At 45.9% G+C, this 25,751-nt stretch overlaps 1 protein-coding gene across 2 annotated transcripts; it reads right to left on the bottom strand.

The window, feature by feature from the left end:
• Positions 1–1,003: 1,003 nt before the first annotated feature.
• LOC134484999 (sperm motility kinase 2B-like) lies at positions 1,004–24,728 on the bottom strand. 2 transcript variants are annotated; one of them, XM_087598770.1, is made up of 9 exons: positions 23,927–24,728; positions 22,952–23,193; positions 16,747–16,871; positions 15,524–15,730; positions 14,285–14,537; positions 12,438–12,593; positions 10,272–10,384; positions 1,804–3,380; positions 1,004–1,368 (listed from the first exon to the last, which is right to left on the bottom strand). In XM_087598770.1, exon 8 carries the CDS (start codon positions 3,352–3,354, stop codon positions 1,849–1,851), a length of 1,506 nt encoding a protein of 501 aa, XP_087454896.1. In that variant the 5' UTR covers positions 3,355–3,380; positions 10,272–10,384; positions 12,438–12,593; positions 14,285–14,537; positions 15,524–15,730; positions 16,747–16,871; positions 22,952–23,193; positions 23,927–24,728; the 3' UTR covers positions 1,004–1,368; positions 1,804–1,848. The 2 variants fall into 2 exon arrangements, with proteins under 2 accessions (XP_087454896.1, XP_087454890.1); XM_087598764.1 differs by lacking the exons at positions 10,272–10,384; positions 12,438–12,593; positions 14,285–14,537; ... (2 more) ...; positions 22,952–23,193; positions 23,927–24,728 and adding an exon at positions 9,013–9,413.
• Between the last annotated feature and the right edge of the window lie 1,023 nt (positions 24,729–25,751).

The raw sequence follows: 25,751 nt of genomic DNA, 5'->3' as shown, positions 1-25,751 counted from the left end.
TCCCCTAGATGGGCAGCATTTTCTGTGGGTGAGGATATGCTTATTCCTGGTAGGACTAGATGCCCCAGGGCAGGGTGATACCCAAGAAGCTGGGCTCTCCTTTTCTGAGAAAAGAAGGGACTTAGGGAAAGAGAGGCATGTGAGGTGGGTCTAGGAGAAGAGGAGAGAGGGAGAGACTATGATTTGGATGTAAAGTGAATAAACAAATAAATAAACTTGAAAAACATAAGGGAGACGCTTACCTTAGAAACAATGGCCAAGGTGACTGATGGCCTTAACACTTTTCCTCACACAGGTGTTCTCACACCAACAACTAGTAGACATACAAGGCACAGACACTCACACACACACACACACACACACACACACACATGATGTACTCACAGTCATCCACAGGAATACCTACAGAAACACACATACACACATGTATACACACACAAACAGGTACTCACACATTCAAGTAAAGGTAAAAGAAAACACACACACATATACACACATGCGTGCCCCCCCCACATACACAAGCCACCCTCCTCCCAAACACACACTGATCTAAACACACATACAGAAGCTCACACACAAACCAATCAAAAGCAAAATCCATACACTGCTCGCTAGATACAACAAAATCACCGAGGTCTCCACTCTACGACTCTTCTCAACTCATTCAAAGATCCAGGCCTAGCCGCAGTTTACATCTGTTGACTGGACTGCCTCACAGTCACTCCTCATGAGTTAATAGCAGGACCTATCCTGACCCAGCTCAGGTGGGCTATAAAGACTGCCATTAGGCTTTTAGAAATCAAAGCATGTAGAATATGATGCTGTCCTTAGATTTGAGCTTCTACACTTCCTACACTTTCCCCATTCAGGTACATTAGAGCTTGGTCCCTTCCAAGGCACTTTTAATTTGATGGTTTGAGGCACGAAGTTATTCTTCCTGGGGCCTTGGAATGCCACAGGGCCAATTTTCCTATGTGAAGAAGATGCAGAAAAATCTACGAGGTCATCTTTCACAAACAGCTATTTTATTCTCAGAGTCGGATAAACACATCAAGAAGCCGTATATCCTCCACTAAGAGTGAGGCGAGAACTTGTGCCAAGAGGAGGTGTGTGATGTGACCCTGGTCAGCAAAAGGGCTCTGGTCTTTACCAGCTTTGGACTGGTTTTCAACCTCCACCAGGAAGAGTGATGCCTTTGAGGTGCTCTCTTGCCACCTGGCATCTCTTCATTTGCTTTCATCCTTCGACAGCTGACCTGGAACGTGACAGCTCTCACAGCGCTCCCTTCTGCAGGTCCGTGTCCACACGTGGGTCCTCTTCAACACTGGGACTGCAGAGATGCAGCATCCGGCATCCTCTAGTGATCTTCTAAAAGGCAATGACACATGTGAGAGGGACTCTGGGACCTCTGCTGGACAGGGCATCTCTCCAGCTGTGGTCACCCTGTTCCAAACTGCTCTCCAAGCTTCTCTGAACCTCTTCCCCTCATCTCCTAGCCTCCACCCCATACCACCCTCTCCTCCCTCAGCATCTCCTTCTCTTCCTTCTCCAACTTTATCCTCCTACATTGGTCAGTATCCTGCTGTCTCTTTCTAGTTGAATGTATTTTAGTATTCCCATGAGCAGGATAAACATGGGAGTTACTGTCGGCAATGACAGATGTGCTGGTAGCTTAGACTTAACCATCGTCCCACGGTGTTTTAGACCTAGCTTCCCCGTGCATCATCCCATAGACATACACACTATGATAACCTGCCAGTTGACTCAGACATGAGCAAAATAGATACAAATACAGCAATGTACCTGGGCAGTGTTGGATGCTTGCTCTCTGGATTCCTTCTATGTTCTTCATTTCTGGGGAACAACTCTGTTGTGCCCCAGGGGAGGTTTTTTTCTGGACGGAATGCAGCAACACAGGTTCATCAGGCCATTTCGGATGTTCTTGACCCACCCCCTAAATCTTTTGGGCCAGGGCCTGCTTGCGACAGGCTTAACCTCTGCTGAGGCACTGGATTTGTCTTCTGTGCTTTTAGTGTTGATGGTCTTCTTGCCTTTGCTGTGCACTGAATAAAAGCAGGGGTCACTAATAGAAATTCTGTGGGTTAGCTCCACTGTGGGTGTTATCTGACGTGGCCTGCAGAGAAGACCGCCAGGCCAACTGGCCCTCTTGACTAATCGATGACTAGGAGTCTGGCCGAGGTCAGAACCTTGACTATCAGAGGATGACCCGAGCCATCTGGGCTCGCTTCCTCGCCTTCTGAGCCCTCGCACTGAAGTAGCAGGGTAATCAAGGGTCGGGAATGGGGTCATGCATGGATGAGGCCGGGTTGGGATGTCACACTCTTGAAGAGCCTGCTTTTCCAAAAAGTAGTAACAAGCCATACTTTGGTTGAATTTCTTCTGATCGAGGGAGTCTTTAACCCCTTGGGCTTCAAATCCAATGTCCTGCATTGCTCTAAGAATGGCTGGGTCTGGCCTGAGGGGGATGAGTTCCTTACAAGGTTGTGGGAACCCCTCTGAGTCTATCTTAAGCCAGGGATGAGTCAAAAGGTCAGGAATTGTGGGCCTCTGCTGGGAATTCACTTTCATTAAAAGACTCAGCAGGTCTTGTAGCTCTTCTGACAGGCCAAGTGGTTCAGCATAAGTCCCTAACACAACCTGCCTTCGGAGTAGTGGTAGCCTGACAGACTCAAATGGGAGTTTTCCAACTGTCATATAATAAAGAATTACTCCTAGGGCCCACACGTCGACCTTGGGGCCCTCATAAAATTTCCCGAGGAACAGCTCAGGAGCAGAAAATGCATAAGTCCCATAGTGCGTTCTCAACTTTTGCCCAGGCCGCACTTGAGTGGCAGAGCCAAAATCAACGATTTTAATTCTTCCCTTGGTATCGACTAGTATATTATCGGGTTTAAGGTCCCGGTGTATAATGCCTTCTTCATGGCAGTATCCCACAGCACTTAATAATTGTCTGAATATGCCCCGTGCTTCATCCTCCTGCAGATGGCCAGCCTCTTTGATGCGAGAATAAAGCTGGTTCCCCTTGGCCAACTCCATGATGAGGTATGTTATCTTTTCAGTGTCAATGACTTGTATGAGAGATACAATATTTGGGTGGTTGATCCTCATCATGATTTCTACCTCAGATGTGACCTGCTGGCACCACTGTTGTCTCTTGAGGAGCATTTTGACAGCCACGGGGGTACCTGTGAGGCGGTGCACGGCCAACTTCACGGCCGCGTGGAAACCATGGCCGATGGTATTCAAAACCAAATATTGAGAGCAGAAACTCTCTGTGCAAGAGCTGCCCTGAGATCGGAGCCTTTCTGACTCCCGTTTGCTCCGGAAGCTCATTGGAGGTAACAGAGTATAAATGCTACCTAAGAGGAAGGAAAAAGAAATAAAGGGAAGAAAGAGAGCTAAGATGGAAAGTAAAATAGTGAAAAATAAGAAAAACAGAAAACTAAAACCAACCAAAACAACAACAGAAACCCTCAAAAGTAAAACAACGTACAAAGCCAAGGAAATCCTAAGTAAAAAACTACATACTAGTCACTAGGAGGGAGGAGCACAGCTCAGCCACAATAAGAATCAACATCACTGATCGTGTAAGAAAAAAAATGTACAACGAAATATACGAACAATCAAAGGAATTAAAACTATTAACAGTTAGAAAACCCAAGCTACAGAAAATGAAATGAAACAAAATCAACCTCCAAACAAGCAAAACTACATAAAAGCTAAATACCTAGAGATTAAAACAAAATAGAACGCACTCATCAAAACTCCTAGAATATAGAAAGTAATAAAGAGACAACTCTAAGGGAACATCCCAGTGAATAATTGGGATTAATTGAGATAGGGGTCTTCAAAGGGTTTTTCTCACAAGTCATGCATGGCTAAGGAATGTATGGCTAAGAAATATATATGTATATGTTCACCATCTTGGGCCATTAGGGAGATGAAAACTAAAACTAGTTTGAGACTTCATCTTATTCTAATCAGAATGGCAAAGGCAACAATGCTGGGGTGGATGTGGGGGATGGAGACCCTCATGCACAGTGTCCGTGGGAGGATATAAACTGAGGTGGCCACTGTAGAGTGTGGGGGTTCCTCAGAAAACTAGAAATAGGTGTGCCACCTGATACAGCTACGCCATTCCTGGGATATACTCAAGGAACAATATTTCCTGCTGCAAAGACACTTGTTCATCCATGTTCACTACTGTTTCATTTGTTCACGGTGCAGGGAATGTAGACAGCCTAGGTATCCATCCAGCTGATGAATGACTAATGCGAGTGTGGTACCTACACACAGTGGAATGTAATTCAGATGTAAAAGAAACTGAAATTATCAAGTTTCCAACTAAATGCTTGGAGCTAGACAAGGTTACACTAAGTGAGCTCACCCAGACTCAAAATAACAAACACAGCATGTTCTTACTCATATGCACATCCTTGCAAGAAGTCTTCAGATTTAATAGTACAACTCTCATATCTCAGAGAAAGTTCTTGGTGCAATAGCACAGAAACTCATAGCTGCTAAAAGACTGGAGAATACCTGTTGACAAAGTACTCAGGCGAAACAGGTGTGGGGGTGTGTCCACATTCCCTCCCTCCCTCCCTCCATGGCTCAGGGATTATAATGGAAAACAAGGGCAGAGAAATTGTAAGATCCTGGGGTTGGGAAGAGACATATCAAAATATCTTCTCAACACAAGACCACCTCATTCATAAACTCCCAACAGCTGTGACTGCCTGCATCAGATCTCCACAAAATCAAGCAGTCCTGCATGACTAACCCAGAGGGGGAACATTGACAGTTGACGACACATAGGGAAGAGAGTCATTCCCCACACTCAGGAACACAGGACACCAGGTTATTAAAAAAAACCATGAATTTGTGGGTTGTGGCAAGTGACTGTGAAGATGGATATGGGAGGAGTTGGTGAAGGATGCAGGGAGTGAAGAGGATCCAAATACATTCAATGGAAGTACGAAATTCTCCAAGAATTTATATAAGATTTAAAAACCACAAATAATCACAAACTCAAATCCCCAGTTAGAGTAAAAACAGCAATAACCAAAACTCCCATGCATAAAGAGTCCTATGAGAGGTACCCAAATCCCATGGGGGAGACAGCTGGACTCTCAGAAGTGAGGAGAATTCTGGGAGCATGGGGGAGGCCACCAATTCTGCTCACGTTCCTGGCAGAAGAGGAACCTGCCTAGAGTCCTGTGCACCCAGGATCCTAGGAGCAGTCAGGCAGTCTCTCCCTGTGCAAGAATTGAAAGCCATTCACAAGGGGCGAAGACACACTAGAGAGCAGTTCTAAGACCATCAGTTCTGCTCCAAGGGTCCTGCCTGAAGCCCTCAGGACACACCAACCCAGGAGCAGTCTGGGATAGAACCCTTTCAATTCCTGCCTCCAACCAGAGCTGAGCCAGTCCCAAAGCTCTCTGTACCCAGAAATGACCGTGTGAAAGCCAGTCTCCAGGATTGCTGATACACAGGCTTACAGGAGGGTCAAGCCACTGTTATCGTCAGCAAGACCAGATAACACCAGAGACAACCAGTTGGCAATTGAAAATTGCAGCAACCTAAGGATAATAGAGATGGAAGAGAGAAAGATTCCAACTTAAAGGGCCAGTAAATATCTTCAAAAAATTATTGAAGGTAACTCCCCTAACCTAAAATAAAAGATGCCCATAAACATCCAGGAAGCCTAGAGAACTCCAAATAGATTGGACCACAAAAGAAACACCAAATGCACAAAACAAAGACAGAATATTAAAAGCAGTAAGGGTAAAAGGTCACGTAACATATAAAGGCAGACCTATCAGAATTGCCGCAGACTCCTCACCAGAGACCTTGAAAGCCAGAAGATCCTGGGCAGATGTCAAACAGACCCTAAGAGAACACAAATGCCAGACCAGGTTACTGTATCCAGCAAACTTCTCAACTACGATAGCTGGAGAAAAGAAGATATTACATGGCAAAACCAAATTTACACAATATCTTTCCACAAATCCATCCCTAAAAAGGATAACAGATGGAAAACTCCAACACAAGGAGCGAAACGACCCCTTAGAAAAAGGAAGAACGTAATCCCCTTGCAACACACACAAAAGAGAGCCACACAAACATAATTCCACCTCTAGCAACGAAAGCAACAGGGGACAGCAATCACTATTCCTTAATATCTCGTACCAGCAATGGACTCAATTCCCCAATAAAAAGACATAGTCCAACAGACTGGACATGTAAAAGACTACCCAGAATTTTGCTGCATAGAGGAAACATACCTCAGTGTCAAAGACAGCCTCTACCTCAGAGTAAAAGTCTGGAAAACAATTTTCCAAGGAGATGGTCCCAAGGAACAAGCTGGAGTCGCCATTCTAACGTCTAACAAAATTGACTTTCAACCAAAAGTTATCAAAAAACTTTCATATTCATCAATGGAAAAATCCACCAAGATGAACTCTCAATCCTGAATATCTCTGCTTCAAATGCAAGGGCACCTACATTCATAAAAGTATACTTAGTCAAGCTCAAAGCACACATTGCACCTCACACAATAATCATGGGAGACTTCAACACCCCACTCTCATCAATGGACAGATCATGGAAACAGAAACTAAACAGAGACATAGCTAGTCTGACAGAAGTTTAGGAACCAAATGGATTTAACAGATATTTATAGAATATTTCATCGTAAAACAAAAGAATATACCTTCTTCTCAGTACCTCAAGTTACCTTCCCCCTAACTGACCATATAATTAGTCACAAAACAGGTCTCAACAGATACAAGATTGAAACCAACACTAGCACAAAATTCTCCAAATTGTAAACATAAGAAAAACAAAAGAAGTAAAAAAAAACCTCAACAACTCTGAAAGCCAAAAACAATCCAAGCAAAGAAAACCAGAAAATAAAATCAGAAGCATAAAAGGTTAAAACTCAAATAATCCCTGGGTCATGATGGTCCATACCTTTCCTCACAGCACTCAGGAGGCAGAGGCAGGAAGATCTCTGAGTTTGAGGCCTGCCTGGTCTATAGAGAAAGTTCCAGGGTACTCGGGGCTAAGCAGAAAAACCTAACCTTAGGAAAATAAACAAAGAAAAATCCCAAACCCAAGTCCAAACCCAAACCCTCCAATATCCCCAGGCTAGGGAGATAGTTCAGTAGTTAACTAGCAAAACTCAAGGGAAAATGTTCTGATCTTTAAAACTAATATAAAAACTGTCAACTGTATAATTTTAATTTTGGATTATGAAGTAGATCAAAGACCTCAACATAAAATCAGACACACTAAATGTAATACAAATAGTATTGAGAACTCATTGGTTCAGGAGACAACTTCCTGAACACAACACCAATGGCTCAGATACTAAGATCAACAATGGGACCTCATGAAACTGAAATCTTCTGAAGTGCAGAGGACACTGTCTTTAGGATAAAACAACAGCCTAAAGAGTGTGGAAAGATCTGCATGATCCTACATCTGACAGAGGGCTAATATCCAAAATACATAAAGGAGCCAAGAAGCTAGACATTGTGAATGCAAACAACCCAATTGAAAAGGGGCACAGAGCCAGAGAATTGTCAAGTGAGGAATCTCTAAAGGCTGAGAAGCACTTAAAGAAAAGTTCAACGTACTTAGTCATCAACGAAATACAAATCAAAATGACTCTGAAATTCCATTTTACACCCATCAGAATGTGTAAGATCTAAAACTCAAGTGACATCACATGCTGTTGAGGATATGGAGCAAGAAGAACACTCTTCCATTGTTGCTGGGAGTACCAACTTGCACAACCACTCTGGAAATCAAATTGGCCGTTTCTTAGAAAATCGGGAATAGTTCTAACTCAAGACCCACCTATACCACTCCCAGGCATATACCCAAAAGATGTTTCACCATACCACAGGCAACTTCCTCAACTGTATTCATAACAGCCTTATTCATAACAGCCAGAAACTTGAAACAACCCAGATGTCCCTCAATGAAGAATGGATAAGAAAATGTGGTTCATTTACACAATGGAATATTACTCAGCTATTAAAAGGAGGACACTGTGAAACTTGAACACCAATGATTAGAAACTGAACATGTCATCCGGAGTGATGTAACCCAGACCCAGAAGGACAAACCTAGTATGTATACACTTATAAATGGATATTAGCTACAAAGTGCAGGATAACCATGCTATAATCAACAGACCCAAAAAAGCTAAATAAGGATGACTCAAGGCAGGATACTTGAATCTCATTCAAAAGGGAAATTCAAAAAGTTGAGTGGAGGGAGGGAACTGATGGGGAGAGGATTGGGGACAAGAACAGGGCAGGGCACAGAGGAAGGAGAAAGGAGAAGGCTGGGTTTGGGCAATGCATCTCTGGCATGAAGGAGACTGGGGGTGGGAGGCTCCAGGGAGTCTCTTAGAGTGATGCTAGCTGAGCCTACTAGCAGCTGGGGTTGGAGAGACTGACATACCCATGTCCTGTAGGTAGAAAGGATTTTCACTAGGGGAAGGGGGACACTAACCAACCCACAAAACCTTCAACCCAAAACTTGTCTTACTTATAAGATGTTTAGGGATAAAGGTGGAGCAGAGATTGAAGGAAAGTCCAACTAATGATCAGCCCAACTTGAGACCCAGCCCATGGGACAGAGCATTGTTAATTATATTCTATGACTTGCACACAGGACTTAATATGTCTTCTGCTCCTAACAATTGGAGCAGAGCTTGTCTCTTACTCTGTTGCCTGCCTTCGGATCCCTTTCCCCTACATGGGCTGTTTTTTCTGGGTGAGGATAAACTAAGTCCTGCTAGGAATTGATTTTTCAGGGCAGAGTGATACCCAAGGGGTTGCCCACTTCTCTGAGAAGGGAAGGGAATTATAGGAAGAGGGGCATGTGAGCCGGGAGTAGGAGGAGAGGAGAGAGGGAGAGGCTATGATTGGGATGTAAAGTGAATAAACAAATAAACTTAAACCAAAATATGCTTACCTTAGAAACAATGGCCAAGCTGACTGCCGGCCTCAAAACTTTTCCTCACACAGGTGTTCTCACACCTACAACTAGTGCACCAAGAGGGCACAACAGACACTCACACACAGTTGGGCACACACACACACCCACACTCACAGATGCACTCACAGTCACCACCAAGTATACCAACACACACACACACACACACACACACACACACACACAAAAGCAACTGTCCACACAAACACTGACCTAGACACACATACACAAGCTACACACAAATCAATCAAATGCAAAATCCACACACTGCTCACTAGATCCACCAAAATCACCAAAGTCTCCACTCCACCACTCCTCTAAACGCACTCAAGGAAATCCAGGCCTGGCTACAGCTTAACATCTGTTGGCTGGACCGCCTCACAGTCGCTCCTCATGAGGTCACAATAGGACCTGTCCTTGCATGGTTGGGAAGGACTCCAAGGCTCTGGCTTAGGTTGGCTATGGGGAGCCTTTAGGCTTTTAGAAATCAAAGCCTGTAGGGTGGTTTGCTGTCCTTAGTTCTCTGTTTGAAGGCTTGCTGTGCCTCCTGCTTTAAAATCCTTATGTCTACCTTCCATGGGTCCCTTTTGCATTTCAACTATGGGTTTAAGAATAAACTACAGATACATACATATATATATATTAATTATATACACACACACACGCGCGTGTGTGTGTGTGTGTGTGTGTGTGTGTGTGTGTGTGTGTGTGTAATCTTCTCTTTAAGACGGAGGTGGCTGCTGCCTTTCTGACATTACTCTATCCACTTTAATACCTGTCGCCAGCCATCTTACATTATTACAGAAGACCTTTCTCATGCCCAGCTAATCATTAACTGCATATCGCACTAAGTTGTGTGGTCTGTTGTTCCTGGAAATTACCCTAACCTGTGCCCTCCTTTAGGGCCAATCATAGTTAAGGTCAGTTAGAATTGCTTTGTATGCTAGTAACAATAACCTTGGACCCGAACCAACCACCCAACTGCCTGGGAAGACTTTCGGCACCTGTGTATGAGCTCTTAGTTGCTGAGAGCTTCTGTGGTTTTGCCTTTCATACTACAGTCCTTGGAAATAGGGTTGCAGTCTCTACTCCCCTGTGTGACATGTGTCCCTGACCAATCAGTCCCAGGATATATGTTCCATAAACTGTCCCTGCTTGACTGATGGCTGTTTGGTTTGTGGGGTGATTCCTGCACCCCAACACTGCTCATGAGACATAATAAAGAAGCTTATTACTACCTGTAGGGTGACAGGAAGATGCCTTCCTCACAGCTTCCAAGGCTTTTGATTCTCATCTGCCCTGCAAAGGGTGAAGACCTGATTTTGAACCCATGCGAAAGTTGAGCACACACCTGTAATATCAGAGCTTTTAGGAAGCAGGAAAAGCAGGAGAGACAGAAATTTGCCTGGGAGCTTGTCATTCAGGCAGCCTGCCATGTGCAACATCAAACCACACACCTAGTTCCAAACAAGGTAAGATAAGGTCTGACAAAAATGTCCTCTAACCTCCACACACATGGTGGGACACATCCATAACAGTGTACATACAAGATTGCTTCATTCTTTTCTCTTCTCTTCTCTTCTCTTCTCTTCTCTTCTCTTCTCTTCTCTTCTCTTCTCTTCTCTTCTCTTCTCTCTCTCTCTCTCTCTCTCTCTCTCTCTCTCTCTCTCACACACACACACAAGCACACACATACCACACCACACACATTCCCACCCTTTATTACAAACACACAAACTTACACTCACACGGACACACAGAATGGGTGAGTATACACAACACTATACAAAAACAGCAACACAAACACTCTTTAGGAACTATGATTTTCTAGTAAAATTTTCCTTCAAAATTGAGGAAGAAAACTAAGAAACTCCCACAGATGAAGACCGATTTAAAGGATTTCAGAATCTCAAGAAGAAATAAAGAACAGGTGATCCCCGGACAATCCCCAAAGGCAAGGTGAACTTCTGCTTCCTCCAAGATGTGAGAGTTGCCATGTTACATGACCCCAAACAGCAGTGCCACCGAGGCTCATGTACACAGACATCTCCTTCATTGACATCAGAAACTGAAGAAGTTGTTCAGGGCTGTCAAAATAGCAGTAATAGTTCACATAGGACTGGTAGTATTTTAGCATTTTCAGTATGATCTCCATGGTAACAAAGAAAAAAAGAACCAAACCCCAGATCAACAGAAAGGAAGAGAAAGTCAAGCATTTCTTTACAAAAAAACCCAACACAGCAGAAAAGGCAATAATCAGGGAAGAGAGACAAAGCTGTAAGGCTAATGAAGAATACAGGAATGCTTCTTTGGTGGCTAGTGCATGTTCTCTCTCTCTCTCTCTCTCTCTCTCTCTCTCTCTCTCTCTCTCTCTCGCTTGCTCTTGCTCTCACTCTTGCTCTCTCTCTTGTTCTGTCTTTCCCTCCATCCATCCCTCTCTCTCTCTCTCTCGCCATCCTTCCATCCCTCCCCTCCCCCTCTTTACACACAGAGGTTGGCAGGATTTTATAGAAAACCAAGTCCATCCTGAGTGTAGGGCTTACTTTAAGACACTAAGGTCCAATAGTGGAACAGGTGTGTGTGAGGACAAGGAGCTCTGTGCTCCCTCAGACCAGAAGGAACAGAGTTCCTGTGCTGACACAGTTAAAATAAACTCTCAATCACAGTCTGTGACAGCCAGGTCACAGGACCCAGGCTGCTGTGTTATTTGTGAGCACCCAGTGCAGCCAGAAGTTAACTATTGAGCACTGACTGGCCCAAATCCCAAAAGGGTCTCTGTTTTTCAGAGTGCTGGGGGAAGTGCAGTGTGTAGCACTTTCCTTCTGAAGACTCTTCTGGGGTTTTCAATCCCCTGTAGAGGACCCTCATGGCTGCAGACACTAAGCCTGGGAGGAAAGATCCTCATCTGTAGTGTTCATTGAAAGGCCTGAGAGCAGAAAAGGAAAGAAACAGCAAAATGTGCCCCTTCTGCTCACTGTGGTTCAGTTTCTGCCTTTGCAGCTGAGCTCAGGTGCCCTGGAGTCCTCCCTAGCCTGAGTCAGTGATCTCAAGTTCAAGTCCCAGCCTCCCAGTTTGTAGTATCAAACCCAGCACAGTGTCAAGCCATGGGAGATGTGGACACTATCTAGGCCTTGCTGTTTGCATCTGAGTGGTGCTGTTGAGCACCAGAAGAAGCAAGGGCAACAAGGTCATGTAGAGTACTGACAGGCACTGGGCTACTAGTGACTATTAAGTCACCCTTCACCCCCACCAAGGTGTTCAGGGACATGCAGCCTTGAGCTAACCTTCCTCCCAACCTCGATTTTATGATCCCTCTAGCTCTATATTTTGGTTCTGCAACACCTCCTAGCCTCTCCTCAGACAGTTGTATCTCTGAAAGAGAAGGTAAATTGCCCTTCACCAACCCCTCCTTTGAAAGATGTCCTTTCTAATACACAGTGGCACCGCAGAGACTGGAACAGAACGAGACCGCCCTTCACGGTGGCATGGTCAGAGCAACAGGGTTTGCTGGTTCCCTGAGCAGCAGCCCTGAGTCCGTGTGAGCACTGGATCCTGGAGACCTGCATTCAGAAGGAAGATGGAACAGAACGAGTTAGACTCTTTGGCATGCTCTCCATCATGTCCTTAATTCACCCAGTGCCACAGGACAATCAGAGACACATTACTGACTTGTATTAGACCTTTATATGTTGTTTCCAGTTAGAAAGGAGACATTTGTGTTGTCTCAAGCATTCTGCAAGCACTGGTTGACTTAATGTACCATTGGTCAGGAAGGTGGTGTGGTGCACAGCCAAAAGCCTAAGTACCCAGTCCCCAAGCCTGCAGTATCCTATGGAACTGGGAATGTCCCCATTCTGCTGTGCTGGCACAGGCCACTCACAGTTCTAGAAGGGCAGAAAAACATCCACTAGGTTCACAACATAGAGGGTAGGTGCTCAAGTCTCCACTCTACCCCACACCTCCTGATTCCTTGTCCACAGCATGGACTGAAAACAAGAAACACCCTAAGTTGCTAACATGGCATCCAGAGGGTTCTTCCCACGGATACGACATCTACTGGCCTCGTGCTTACTATCGTGCCTATTGGAGTGGACAAGCCAGAGTGCCTTACAGCATTTACATCTGCATACCATGCTCTGCCTTTCCATACTCCAGGGCCTGTGCCTCTTCTGAGTCCTCAGTTCACTTCCCTGAGATGTGGCCTTGGTGTTCCTTCTACACAGGCACTGGCCCTGTTGTGAAAGTAGCTAAAAGACCAGACCGCAGTTGACTGTAACACAGAGGGTAGTCATGCCCAAGCCTATCATACCCTGACTGCACAAGCCTCCTTTAAAATCTCTTCACTCATTTTGGTGTTCCTATATACATGTGTGCATGGCAGGCATGTGTGTAGTGTGAGGTGTGCATGCATGTGTGCATATAAGTACAAATGGCACGTGTGATGTGCACAGTGTATATATGTCTGTGATATATGTAATGTGCATGCACATCTGACACGTGATGTGTATGTTGTGTGGGTTTAGGAATATGGAAGATATATACATATATATATATATATATATATATATATATATTTGTATAGTGTGTGTGTGTGTGCATGCGTGAGTTTGTGTATGTGTGTTGTGCACTGTGAACATCTGATGGGGTCCTTTTCTTCTCATACTAGCTGGCCTGCTGCAGAAAGGAAACAGGTCTCCCCAGGAGAGTCTAAGCATCCAGCCGTCCAGGGATGGGCCTGCACATGAACATAGTCTGGCCAGAAACACCCTCTAAGCTCTTAATGAAGAACATTCTCATTCCAGAAGAAGCAAGAGAAAACTGAAAAGAAGCCAGACAGCAAACTGAGCTTCCACCACAGAAAATTCTTATATGGGAAAGCTCCCAATTCCCTGAGAGTGAGATGTTTACGACCCCACTGCCTGCTCTGGAAGCAAACCCACTCCCCTGCTGAAAATTGGGGCCTTCCTGTAATCTCCTACCCTGAAGACAGGCAGAGGGAGAGTGGCTGGGATCAGGATGTAACCTGAATAAAGAATACATTATGGGAATTTAAAAAGTTAGTCTGGAAGTTGGAAAAATTGCTCAGTGGTTAGGAGCACTGAATGCTCTATCAGAGGTCCAGAGTTCAAATCCCAGCAACTATATGGTGGCTCACAAATATCTCAAATGAGACCTGATGCTATCTGGTGTTTCTAAAGACAGCTACATTGTACTTACATATAACAAATAAATAAACAAACAAATGAATTACCTGGTCTTAATTTTAGAGCAAGGAGTAAAATGTCCTGAGATTAAATTCAAATGCATGTCATGGACTGCCTGGATCTTTCAGATCTGTAGGAAACATCTCAAGGAAGAACAAGAGAGGCTGGAGAAGGATGGGGAAGGGTCTGATCCGTGCAGCTCCTCAGTGTCCACTAGCACAGCACTTGCCCTTGGGAGATGACGTCTTTCACTCTTCCAGACTGTTGCACCAATCAGAATTACGTGCTCTGTGGATGAACCTGTAAAAGAGGACAGTTGCTCTTGGGCCAATATGGAGGTTCCTGGCCTCTCAGCAAGCTCACTGCTGACTTTTGAGGTCTCTGGAGGGTGAGCAAAATGAAGACACACAGGGTAGCCTCAGGTTGAGTCAGCCAGGCCCAGGGGGCTCAGTGGTGTCTCTCAGATTCCCAGGCCTTCCCTGAGATTGAACACTCTACACAGTGTAAGAGGATTAGGGGCTGACCAGGAAATGCAGTTGCTCAGGTGGCTGACTCTGTAGGAGGGAAATAAATCACAGTGGGAAGCTTCAGGACAGTCAGGTGACCTGAGCCCTCCACAGAGTCTAAGTCCAGACTCACAGACATTCATCTGTCCACAAGTCTCCTAAACGCAGGCCTTGTCTGACCTGCAGTCCAGAGCACTGTATTATACAGTATCCCTTAGAGAGAGGACAAACTTTCAAAGTTAGGCCTCTTCTGTGTCACACTGAGACTGGGTCTGTAGCACAGTGGATGCTGATGGGGACTGGCCACAACTGGCATTCTATCCCACCAAAAGCAAAAAAGAAGTAAGAAGGAAAGAAGGAGAGAGAGAGAGAGAGAGAGAGAGAGAGAGAGAGAGAGAGAGAAGGAAGGAAGGAAGAAAGAAAGAAAGATACAAAGAAACAAAGATATAAGAAGATTCAAGGAAGGAAGAAAGAAATAACCCATCTATCTCACTCCCTGCAATCCTGGTTTTCACCATAATGGGGCGCGGATGTGACCTTCTTCCTACAAATGAAAGCTGACTTCCCTCAGGGAGATAGATAGATAGATAGATAGATAGATAGATAGATAGATAGATAGATAGATAGATAGATAGATAGATAGATAGATAGATGGATGGTTGATGGATGGATGGATGGGTGAATAGATAGATAGAGAGAGATAGAGATAGAGATACAGAGATAGAGAAGTGATTTGACTTAATCAGTTTCTTCCAGTCCTATTCTTCAGAGCAAAGTCACCTTCGACATGGCTGGTGCAATTGCTTGTTCTTCATTTCTGCTTTCTTTGGCTGTTCCTTCAAGGCAGCCCCCTTAGAATCTGCTCATCTCAATAAAGCCCCATCTGTGGAATGTATATCTTCTCAGTAAGGAGCTGAGGCATTCTTGGAAGGAGCTCCCAAAATTCCCTCTGGGGCAGATGACAGTGTTCTCTACTTCAGACAGCAGCTGCATGAAGCAAACACACACCTGTCTGAACATTCCAGCTTGGGTGCACGTCACAGTGCACCTACCCCAGTGTCCCTGCCAGTTACACATTCCACAGGGTCACTACTACAAGATCCCATCCCAAGGGCTCTTGCCCCATTGCTCCTACCCCAGGGACCCTGGCCCACTGAACCAACCTCAGGGATCCTGTTCCATTGTACCCACCATGCTGCACCTTCTTGAGAGTACCTACTGTCCTGAGGTCACTTTTTATAAAATCTAATGGAAAGATCTTGCCAGTAAGACCACATTGTCTTTGGTGGCACCAAGTAGATAATAGCAGGACTTCATCACCTTCCCTTTCTCAATCCCTTCTCACAGTTGGACATGTGGAAGCAAAGTAACTGGCAGCAGAATACAGAATATTCACCCAGAATATCACCACCCCTAGAATTCTCATGAGATGTGCTGCTATGACTATGATACAGGGGTGGCAGGTAGGCTTTGATATTGAACAAGCCTAGGCTGGTGCCTCTGCTCACATGTGTGCCAGCAGCTTAGCTTAAGTCTACATGTCGTAAACTCTGAGAGGAGGAAGGAGATCTTCCTACATAGAGGCTGTTCTCTGAACCTGTGTTGGCCAAGGTCAAGCCAGTGTTTGAACATGCCAGTTCCAGCCCCTGAGGGTTTTCTGCCTGCCTGGTGTTTGTCGTGCTTTATGTCTGGTGAGGTGAAGATGTGGTCCATGCTAGGAATATCTTTGAAGACAACTGCCCTGGGTTCCCATGCTAAAATTCAATTCAGGACTGACAGGGACCTAAATACCAACAAGACCGTGCCAGGACCATGAGTGCAAAAACCAAAAGCAAATGGGACCTTGATGTCCTCCTTTGCTGCTCTGAAAAGACTCAGGACACACAATTCTCCTGCACATCCAATGCCCCTTGGGAAAATCCTCTGTCAAGGGCAGGTGATGCCTCATGAGAGTGAACTGTCAGGGTAGGACAAGACACTTGGGACTACTGTCCTGAACTCACCAGTCTCAGATGAATGGGCTTTGAAAAGTTTTCAGAACACAGGATAGGGGTGTGTAAGCAAGTGCATGTAATCCTTGGGAAATACATAGTTCCTGAGGAGGTTCTGAGAGCTGTTGGATCCACTCCTGGAGAAGACAGCATTGTGTTCAGGGGGTAACAGAGCAGGAGCCTGCTGATGCTATTCACAGTATTGCAAGGGAGCGGTAACAATGCCCTTAGGAGCAGGATGTCCTAGCACTCTCAGATCAAGCAGACAGCCTAGCGCCAATTAGGGCCATATCCCAAGAGAATGCCGCTCATGTAGGAAGCTTCTAATGTCTGGAGGCAGAAGAAGGGAACATGGACATTGTTTGAGTTAGGGGTTTACTGCTGAGAAGAGACACACCACAACAAATGCAGCTCTTATAAGGACAACATTAATGAACACAGGATTGCAGGTTCAGAAACTCAGTCGATTATCTTCAAGCTGGGGAGCATGGCAGCATCCAGGCAGGCATGGTGCCAGAGAGACTGAGAGTTCTACATCTTCATCTGAAGGCTGCTTGGGGAAGATTGGCTTGCATGTGCATAGGAAAAGGGTCTTAAAGCCCAGGCCAATGTGACCCACCTACTTTAACAAGGCAAAGTCTCCTAATAATGATACTCTAGAGCTAAACATATACAATCACAGACATCTCCAAGGAGGGTGGCACTGTTCTATTAGAGAGAAGCATCAGCTCCCATTAATATATTGAGGTCAACCCTGGATAGGGCACAGAGCCCTCCACACATCCTGGAACTCATGGAGGCATCCTATGAAAGAGCTTTTTCCCAGAAGCACACATGTGTGTCAAGGCCTCCTTTCCAGCCAGTCCCTAGGGAATCTCCAGTGCTAAACTCTGTCTCTTCCTTTGCAGAAGTGAAATATAATAAAAATTAACACTTCACAGTACAGTGAATAGCAATAATGGCGAAAGGTGTAAATAGAACCGATTAGTACCAGAGTATGTGGATTGATGTTATATGAAATGTGTGTGGATGCCGTGCAGTGTCCTCTTCCATGTACCTACATACTGAGCAACGACCCTGGACCATGCTGCTCTAGACAGAACCATCTGGAATTCACTCACTGAGGGACTTATGCCCTGGAGTGGCAGCTACAGGTAGGACTTGTTCATCCATGTCACGGAGTGAAGAGACAGAGATGCATGGATTAAATGGAGAGAAGCAGACTGGAATGGTGGAGAGGCTAACCTGCCAACAACCCCAAACCCCCAGCAGGATGACAATGGAGAACAGCGAGCAGTTTCCCAGCCAGCCTCACTCTCCATAGACAGACTTCTTCCAGTCCTTCCATTTTCCCAAGGAAAGAAAAGTTCAAAAAGCAGGGACAGGGAAAGAAAAACTGCTCTACTCCCAGGAGCCAAAAACAAGCTCCATAGCACCTCCCTGTCTGAGCCCATAACCAGCCACAGCCCAGTCCTCTGCTCATCTCTAGAGGCTCAGGGATCCAGGCAGATGAGCCCTTGAATCACAAACGGCTCCTCTACAGCATTCTATGGGTGTCAGTCCTGAGTCCCTGAGCCTGAGGTGCTCTGCACTGCTATTCAGATAAGACTTCTCTTGATTTCTGTACAAAGATCTCTGTGTTGGATGTCAGAGGAGTGTGTCCACCCAGCATTGGTCCTGGGGCTCTGGCCCTCTAATCTGTTGGTCCATGTTAACTTCACCACAGAGCCACCATGTGTCCTTGTACAGCCCCTCCTTGATCACCTTTTGTAGGAAGATATTTAGAGTCCCTTGCAGGTGGCACAGAAAATAGCACACGGCTGAGGGTGGTAGACAAACCTGGGGACACATCAAATGCTAGGATGTTGTGAGGATCCCTAAGCCATGCTTGGGCAGGCCTGTGCCAGGGCTCCCATAGGACCCTTTCTTTCTGTCCCCTATACACACCAAGAACCAGTTACCAGGCAGGGGTGAAGGGAAATTGGATTCGAGGCCTAGCCCAGTCCTATGATTCCTTACCTTGTAGCCCTTGCGTCCTTTGGGGCTCAACAGTTCCCCTACAATGCAGACAGTAAGGCATACCTGGTATACACAGCTTACCTGGGCTGAAACTGGGCTGCGTTTGATACTACAAACCAGGAGGATGTGACTTGGCTTGAAATCACTCACTCAGGCTAGGGAGGACTCCAGAGCACCTGAGCTCAACTGCAAAGGCAGAAGCTGAACCACAGTGAGCAGAGGTGGCACATTTTGCTGCTTCTTTGCTTTTCTGCTCTCAGGCCTTTCAATGAACTCTACAGATGAGGATCTTTCCTCCCAGGCTTAGTGTCTGCAGCCATGAGGGTCCTCTACAGGGAACTCAAACCCCAGAAGAGTCTTCAAGAGGAAACTGCTACACACTGCACTGTCCCCCAGCACTCTGAAAAACAGAGACCCTTTCTGGGCTTGGGCCAGTCAGTGCTCAGTACTTAGCTTCTGGCTGCACTGGGTGCTCACACATAACACAGCAGCCTGGGTCCTGTGACCTGGCTGTCACAGACTGTGATTGAGAGTTTATTTCATCTGAGTCAGCACAGCCACTCTGTTCTTTCTGGTTCCAGGGAACACAGAGCTCCTTGTCTTCACACATTCCTGTTTTAACGTTGGACCTTAATATCTAAAGTGAAGCCCACACTCAGAATGGACTTGTTTTTCTATACATCATGCCAACTTCTGTGTGAGAGGGAGTTTTTTCGTGTATATGCATACCCCCTTATGTGCCTAGGTGTCCATGTATACCCATGGTACCCATGGACCAACTGTCTCCCGTCCCCAACCCCACCCCGCCCCTGGGATGCCCAGCACAGCCACAGTACAGCCTTCTGTGGGTCTGGATGTGCCTGTCTGCCCTTCCCACCAGAGCATGGCCTGCTATGACAGCAGCTCTTCATTATTTTGGTAAACATAGCAGTGAACCCAGGTGGGGCTTCTGGTCCTCAGGGAGCTCACTTGTCCCCCACTAGTCCCCTTGGTTGAGGGATTGTGGTTTTCAGGACTCCCAGAAGCAGCAGAAGCCAATGGACTCATCCTTAGTGTGTGCAGCAGCTAAAGGTGCATGGAGGTCAGGACTTGTGCCCTGTGTCTTCAGAGACAAGGAGCCAAGACCATTGGCTGACCCTGAGTATCCACTTGGGCCCCATAAAGATTCTATTTATGTCCTTCCTCTGAGCCTGTGGAGACATTGTGGGGAACTATGCCAATTTTCTCTGGACACCAGGCTGTGCAGAGCTCCAGACTGTGGTCACAATCAATAGGGAATGAACAGGACAATTAAAGGCCAGGCTCTGCAATGTCTCTGCCAAAGAGAGTTCAGTGGGGTCAAGGTGTGGGCATAAGGAGGAGCCCAGGAAGATTCCAGAGTCTCTTTCCTATATTCATCTGAAGGCTGGGGAAAGAAAGTCATCACAAAATCATAGTGACTTCACATGACTGCCTATTAAAAGAAACATCAAAGATGACAGGCATAAATCATGAAAATGGCATCTGTGTGTGCGGAGACAGCTGTCTGCATGGACAGAGTGTACCCACACTCCAAGCAGGGACTACAAGCATGGGGAGTGTCTGTCTACACTTGCAGCAGGGCATACATGCTACCAAACACACAATAAAAGCCATCATGCGGGGCTGGGGATTTAGCTCAGTGGTAGAGCACTTACCTAGGAAGCGCAAGGCCCTGGGTTCGGTCCCCAGCTCCGAAAAAAAGAACCAAAAAAAAAAAAAAAAGCCATCATGCCCAAGCCTTGGGTCTATAAGCCACTGAAAGCCTCTCACCCCTCAGTGGGGTCCGAACTCCAACACCTTAGAGACATCCACAGACTGTGCCTGTCAGAATATGGAGAGCCATGATGAGAGTCTCCCCCGGGAACTCTGTAGTCTTGCTGGAAAATCAAGAGGAAAGCCCAGCCTATAGGCCAACGTGCAGCACAGTTAATACACAGTGTAAGCTGCATTGACACACAAAGATGCTGAAGACAGAACATGGGAGGGCCTGGCAGAACCGTAACTCGGCCAAAGGTGGTGCGGCTTACAAAAAAGAGCAATCATGCCTGTGGTAGCTCCCTAAAGCCCAGCTCTCTGCCCCCTGTATTTTGGGGTCTCTGAGGAAGACAAACCGATAGAGCATCCTGTTGACTAGCTTGCTGTTCAGATGTGGGATGTGGTCACAGTGCTCTGACAAGGCCACAAGGGCATCTGTTAGGACAGCCAGACTCTAATTGATAAAGAAGGCCTCCTTCAGGGCAAACCCAGTCACCACAGACACAGCTGTAAAGTAAGCAGTCCAGTCGCTTGTGAGCATGCTATCCGGACAGGAACAGGCAAACAGAGGTGGTTCTTGGAGGGACCATGGGACCCACCCACTTCCCAGAGAGGCACCATGGCCTGGTAGTCATTGAGGTCCCTTGTTGGATACCACAGTCCTTTTAACTGCAGGTAACCCTTTTTCTAGACACAGAACAACATAAGGCCCATCATGGGGTATAACATGGCCTTCTGTTGACAGTTCACAAGCTCTCTCTACTGTGTTGCCCTTTGATGACTCTGGCATTCTTGACTGGGCAGATGTCGTCCCCCGTTCACCTGCATACACACTGCTGGCCCAGTCCATGTGCTGAAACCTGCCCCCCAGGAGCTGCCCAGCATGGTCGGGTGGGTCCACTGGAGATGAAGCCCAGTGCAGTGGTAATCCACAAATACCTGCCCTTGCTTTCTCGAGAAGGTCAGCTTGGCTGGACTTTGGGGCTGTGGTCCGGAGAGTGGAAAACAGAAGGGTCACAAAGGTCTGTCAATCATCAGACAGAGCTGAATGTCTGGGAATCCATTGGCAGACAACTGAGACTCCCTAAGCACCATGAGGCAGGCTTTGCTCAAGCACTGTCCATAGGGGGCAAGTTCTGGAAGTGGATGTGCCTAATAAACAGACAATGCTGCCCTAAGCAGTCTCGTCCCTTACAGAAGTGTCACTGTAGCAAGATGGAGAATGTCCATCTATACTGGCTTTCCATAGGAGTGAAAACTAGCCTGGGTGTGTCCTGCTGTGCCCAGGGCTCTGCACTCTGGCTTATGATGTGGAGGCCCAGAGCAGCTGTCCAGCATAGCATGTGAGACCTTGAACGCACTGCATTTAAGTCCTAGGGTGAGTCTCATGTGGTCAAACTGCATGACTCAGGTGGCTGACATCTAACCTGCTGTGACTGACATCGCTGGCTTTTACAATGTGGGTGTAGCCTTAGGGGCCATGTTCTCTGAGTTGCATACCTCTGTGGATGAGGCCCACAAACTCCAGGGCACTGGTGACAGACCTGGAAAAGGACAGCATGAGTCAGAGGTAACCCCCTGGATGATCTGACAAGGGATAAGCACTCTGCGCTCAGGGTAACCTTACCTTACTCATCTGACAGACAATTCTCATGTGAACCAAGTGTGGTAAGTTTAAGAAAATAGGCTGGGGCTGGAGAGCAGGCTCAGTGGTTAAGAGCATGGCTGCTCTTTCAAAGGCCTTGAGTTCGATTCCAGTCACCATATCATAGATACTAACTATGTATTATTAGATCTGATGCCCTCTTTGGACACACAGATGTACATGCAGATAGAGCACTAAAGTAAATGAATCTTAAAAGAAAGGAACAAAGGAATGAAAGAAGGAAGAAAAGAAAGATAAAGAATGAAAGAAAGAATGAAGGAAAGGAAAGAAAGAATGAAAGAGACAGAGAGAGAGAGAGGGAGGAGGAGGAGTAGTAAAGAAAGGAGGAAGCAAACAAGCAAGCTGCTCAGCTGTAGAGAAATGGGCCTGTAATCCCAGACACTCAAGACACACAGTAGGGAGGGGGATCAGAAGTTCAAAGCTAGCCTGGTCTACAGCATGAGTTTCAGGTCTGCTTGGACAACTTAGTGACACCCTTTATCTAAAGGTGAGGAGGGCTAAGGCTACTAACTCAGTGGTAGAGCACTCATGGGGGAAGCAGACTGCTGTCCATTGATAACTCTCCTTTCTTGCTCTGAAATAGACAATGGTGTTAGAAGAGTCAAAGGTCCCTGTCTTAGCATCCACTATTCTATTTGCTACAACGTTAAGGGTCCAATTTTTGGTATTTTTTCAGTGATCAAATCTATGAAACAAAACTTAAGCAATACTCTTATTGCTGTCAGAGTGGCAGGTGGATGATAAATGCTTGCCCACCTGCATCAGTAAAAAGCTGGTTCCTTGGACTCCCTGCAAACACATCACTGCTAACTGTACGCCTTGTGTAGGCTTTTCCAGCACTGTACGTAGCTTGAAAACCTTCCCTGCTATGGACCCTTGAGTGGGCATCCTGCCTCTCAGTCTCAGAATGGAGCAAAGATCCCCTGGTCACCTCTAGGCTCACAGGTCAGGGACCTCTTCCATCCCGTGGTGAGGAAGACTGGCACGGCTGCACACACCTTGGAAAAAGAACATATTGGCAACCCTTATCGAAAATGATGCTTCTCACTTTCCATTATGGCATTCTATAAAATATGGGTATTTCCAGGTATAATTAGACGTGTTGTTGATTGAGTGTGTGTATGTTTTTGGAGGTTGGAGGCGGATAATTCGTTTCTCCAAGCCCCTTCCTCAATTTTGGGTGATAAACATTGACTCTCATATAGACTTTTAATAATTTACAGTTATTTATATATTTTTAAGTTTTGCTTATTTTTACAAACTTTTTGTTCCTCTCTCTCTCTCTCTCTCTCTCTCTCTCCCTGTCTCTCCCTGTCTCTGTCCCTCCCTCTCCCCCTCCCTTCCTTCCTGTCTCTCTCTCTCTCTGGGTAATTAGATATAATACTCAGGGTCAGGACATTCTACCCTTGAGCTACCCCAAACAGAAAAAGGTTATAAACAGCTTTATTATGATATCTGTGACATATAAAGCTGAAACGTGTTAGACGTGAGCATCTTGATGTTCCTAAAGACATGTACTTTCTCAGATACAGAATTCCAGCGGGCTAAAATTCCTGCTGTTACTTCAGATTAACCTTTGTCATGAACTGAACCAATGGGGAACATAGTAAGCACAGTCCCTGAGCTGCTTCCTAGGTCGGTAGCACTGGCTCCATCCCAGGCACAGCTGGAGTGGGCAGCTGTAAGGTTGAGGACCTGCACTCAGGACACTGGGCTCCAGGAGCACCTCACCTTCAGGTCATCCTGTGTACCTCTGATCGTCACTCCTGGGTTCTCACTGCCTGGCACTTAACCATAGACATCACTGTAGAATTATCTAAGGCCAGAATGTCAAAAACATAGTTGTTATGAATTTCTACTTTGAAAATGTCAAATGTTGGGCTGCTTGAACAGTTTTCAAGAACAGGTTCAAGAAATGAACCTGGGAGAAACACAAGAAATATAGCCTGAAGTCTCTTCCAAAACAGCCACTCCAGCATAAGCTTCCACAGGCAGTCACTCTCCTCTGCACTACCATCCCCCTTGTTTTGCAGCTCATGGATCTCCTTGCTTAGCATGTCCACAAGGTGCATTTGCTGTTGCTTCTCCAGCTTCTCCCTGGCATCTTGTTTCCATGGGTCTGGAGACAGACTATCCCCACAGGACAACTCCTCTTTACTGATAGTTTTCTACTGCAGATTCCTGTGCTCAATAGTGGGGGGCTGCTGCTGGGGCTACAGCTCCAGAGTAACTGTTTCTTGGGGCCTCTGCAGTGTGGAAGGTTTTCCTGGTTGGGCCGGTGTGGCCAAAAGAGATAAGGAAGCAGGGATCAGGGAATGAGAGTGCATCTGCCCCAGATTCTTCTCCTGCTCCCCGTGCTTCCTCTCTGCTTCCTTATCCAGGCAGGCCTTCTATATCTCAGACCACCACTGCTGCTCCTCCTTCTTTTTTGCTAGCCAGCAGCCACCTGAGCAGACTGGGATCCTGCCTTGTTTGCAGAAGGTGGTGGGAGGGGCAAAGCCACTGAAATGCCATCAAAACCACTGGTGTAGGTGGACATGTGGTGGAGGAGGTGGTGGAGGGAGGTCTGTTCATATGGGCTGGAAGACAGTCACAGGGGTGGGCAGCACCTCTGCTGGGTTTTCCAATGGCCAGGACCACTCTTGGTAGAGTGGAAGCAGGGGTAACTGACTTGGAGGAATATTTCAGGTGCTCCTGGCTGGATGTCATAGAGTCCACTGAGGAGCTCTGGATCCACATATCATTGTCACACTAGAGATCCATGCTGGCCACTACTCAATGCAGCTCAAGTTGGTAAAACTCTTCCTGAAGTTCTTCCATCGAAGGGGTAACACACCGAGAAAAGAAAAGACGAAGATCTAATACTTCAGAGACTCACCAGAGATATTAACAAAATTTCATGCATGTTTCTTTCTCACAGAGGAGGTAAGAAAACTGAGGAATGGGTGTATAACCAGACCTGACACTGCTTTATGGCTCACTCTCCAAGTAACCAGCTGTACCTGTGTGTACAAAGGAATAAAAAGATTTTTCTATACACTGATGCATGCTGTTTGTGGCATTGTCACTCCTGCAATTTAGCTCCTAGCTTCAGGACTACGTAGAGGGGTCTGTTCTTGTGAAATGTAAAGAAATAAACAATGAGATTCATAAAACTGCATAAAAGGTGAACTTTGTCCTCGGGGATCTGTTTTACAATCTTTAAAAAAGCAATCATGGGGGTTGACACCCCAAAAGGAGCTTTGCCATCTCAGGAAGAGGTGATAGACGGGTTTGTATGAGGGGTTATTGGCAAGACAGGAAGGGCTAATATTGGATTATAAAATAAATAAATAAATAAATAAATAAATAAATAAATAAATAAATAAATGGTTTTTTAAAGAATATATTTTAAAAGCCATGATAAAAAATGTAATTTTGACCTTATGCTTTCAATAAAAAAAAAATCTTTTTTTTTCTGAGCTGGGTACCGAACCCAGGGCCTTGCGCTTCCAAGGCAAGCACTCTACCACTGAGCTAAATCCCCAACCCCAATAAAAAAAATCTTAAATTTTCT

This window comes from Rattus norvegicus, chromosome 1 (genome assembly GCF_021556685.1).
Source record: "Rattus norvegicus strain SHRSP/BbbUtx chromosome 1, alternate assembly SHRSP_T2T, whole genome shotgun sequence".
Lineage (NCBI taxonomy): Eukaryota > Metazoa > Chordata > Mammalia > Rodentia > Muridae > Rattus > Rattus norvegicus.
The sequence above is the reverse complement of the archived record's forward strand: the minus strand, read 5'-3'. Positions and strand labels throughout refer to the sequence as shown.

Coding starts and splice junctions, on each gene's coding strand:
- LOC134484999 (XM_087598770.1), bottom strand. CDS start 3,354: ATGAGCTTCCGGAGCAAACGGGAGTCAGAAAGGCTCCGATCTCAGGGC.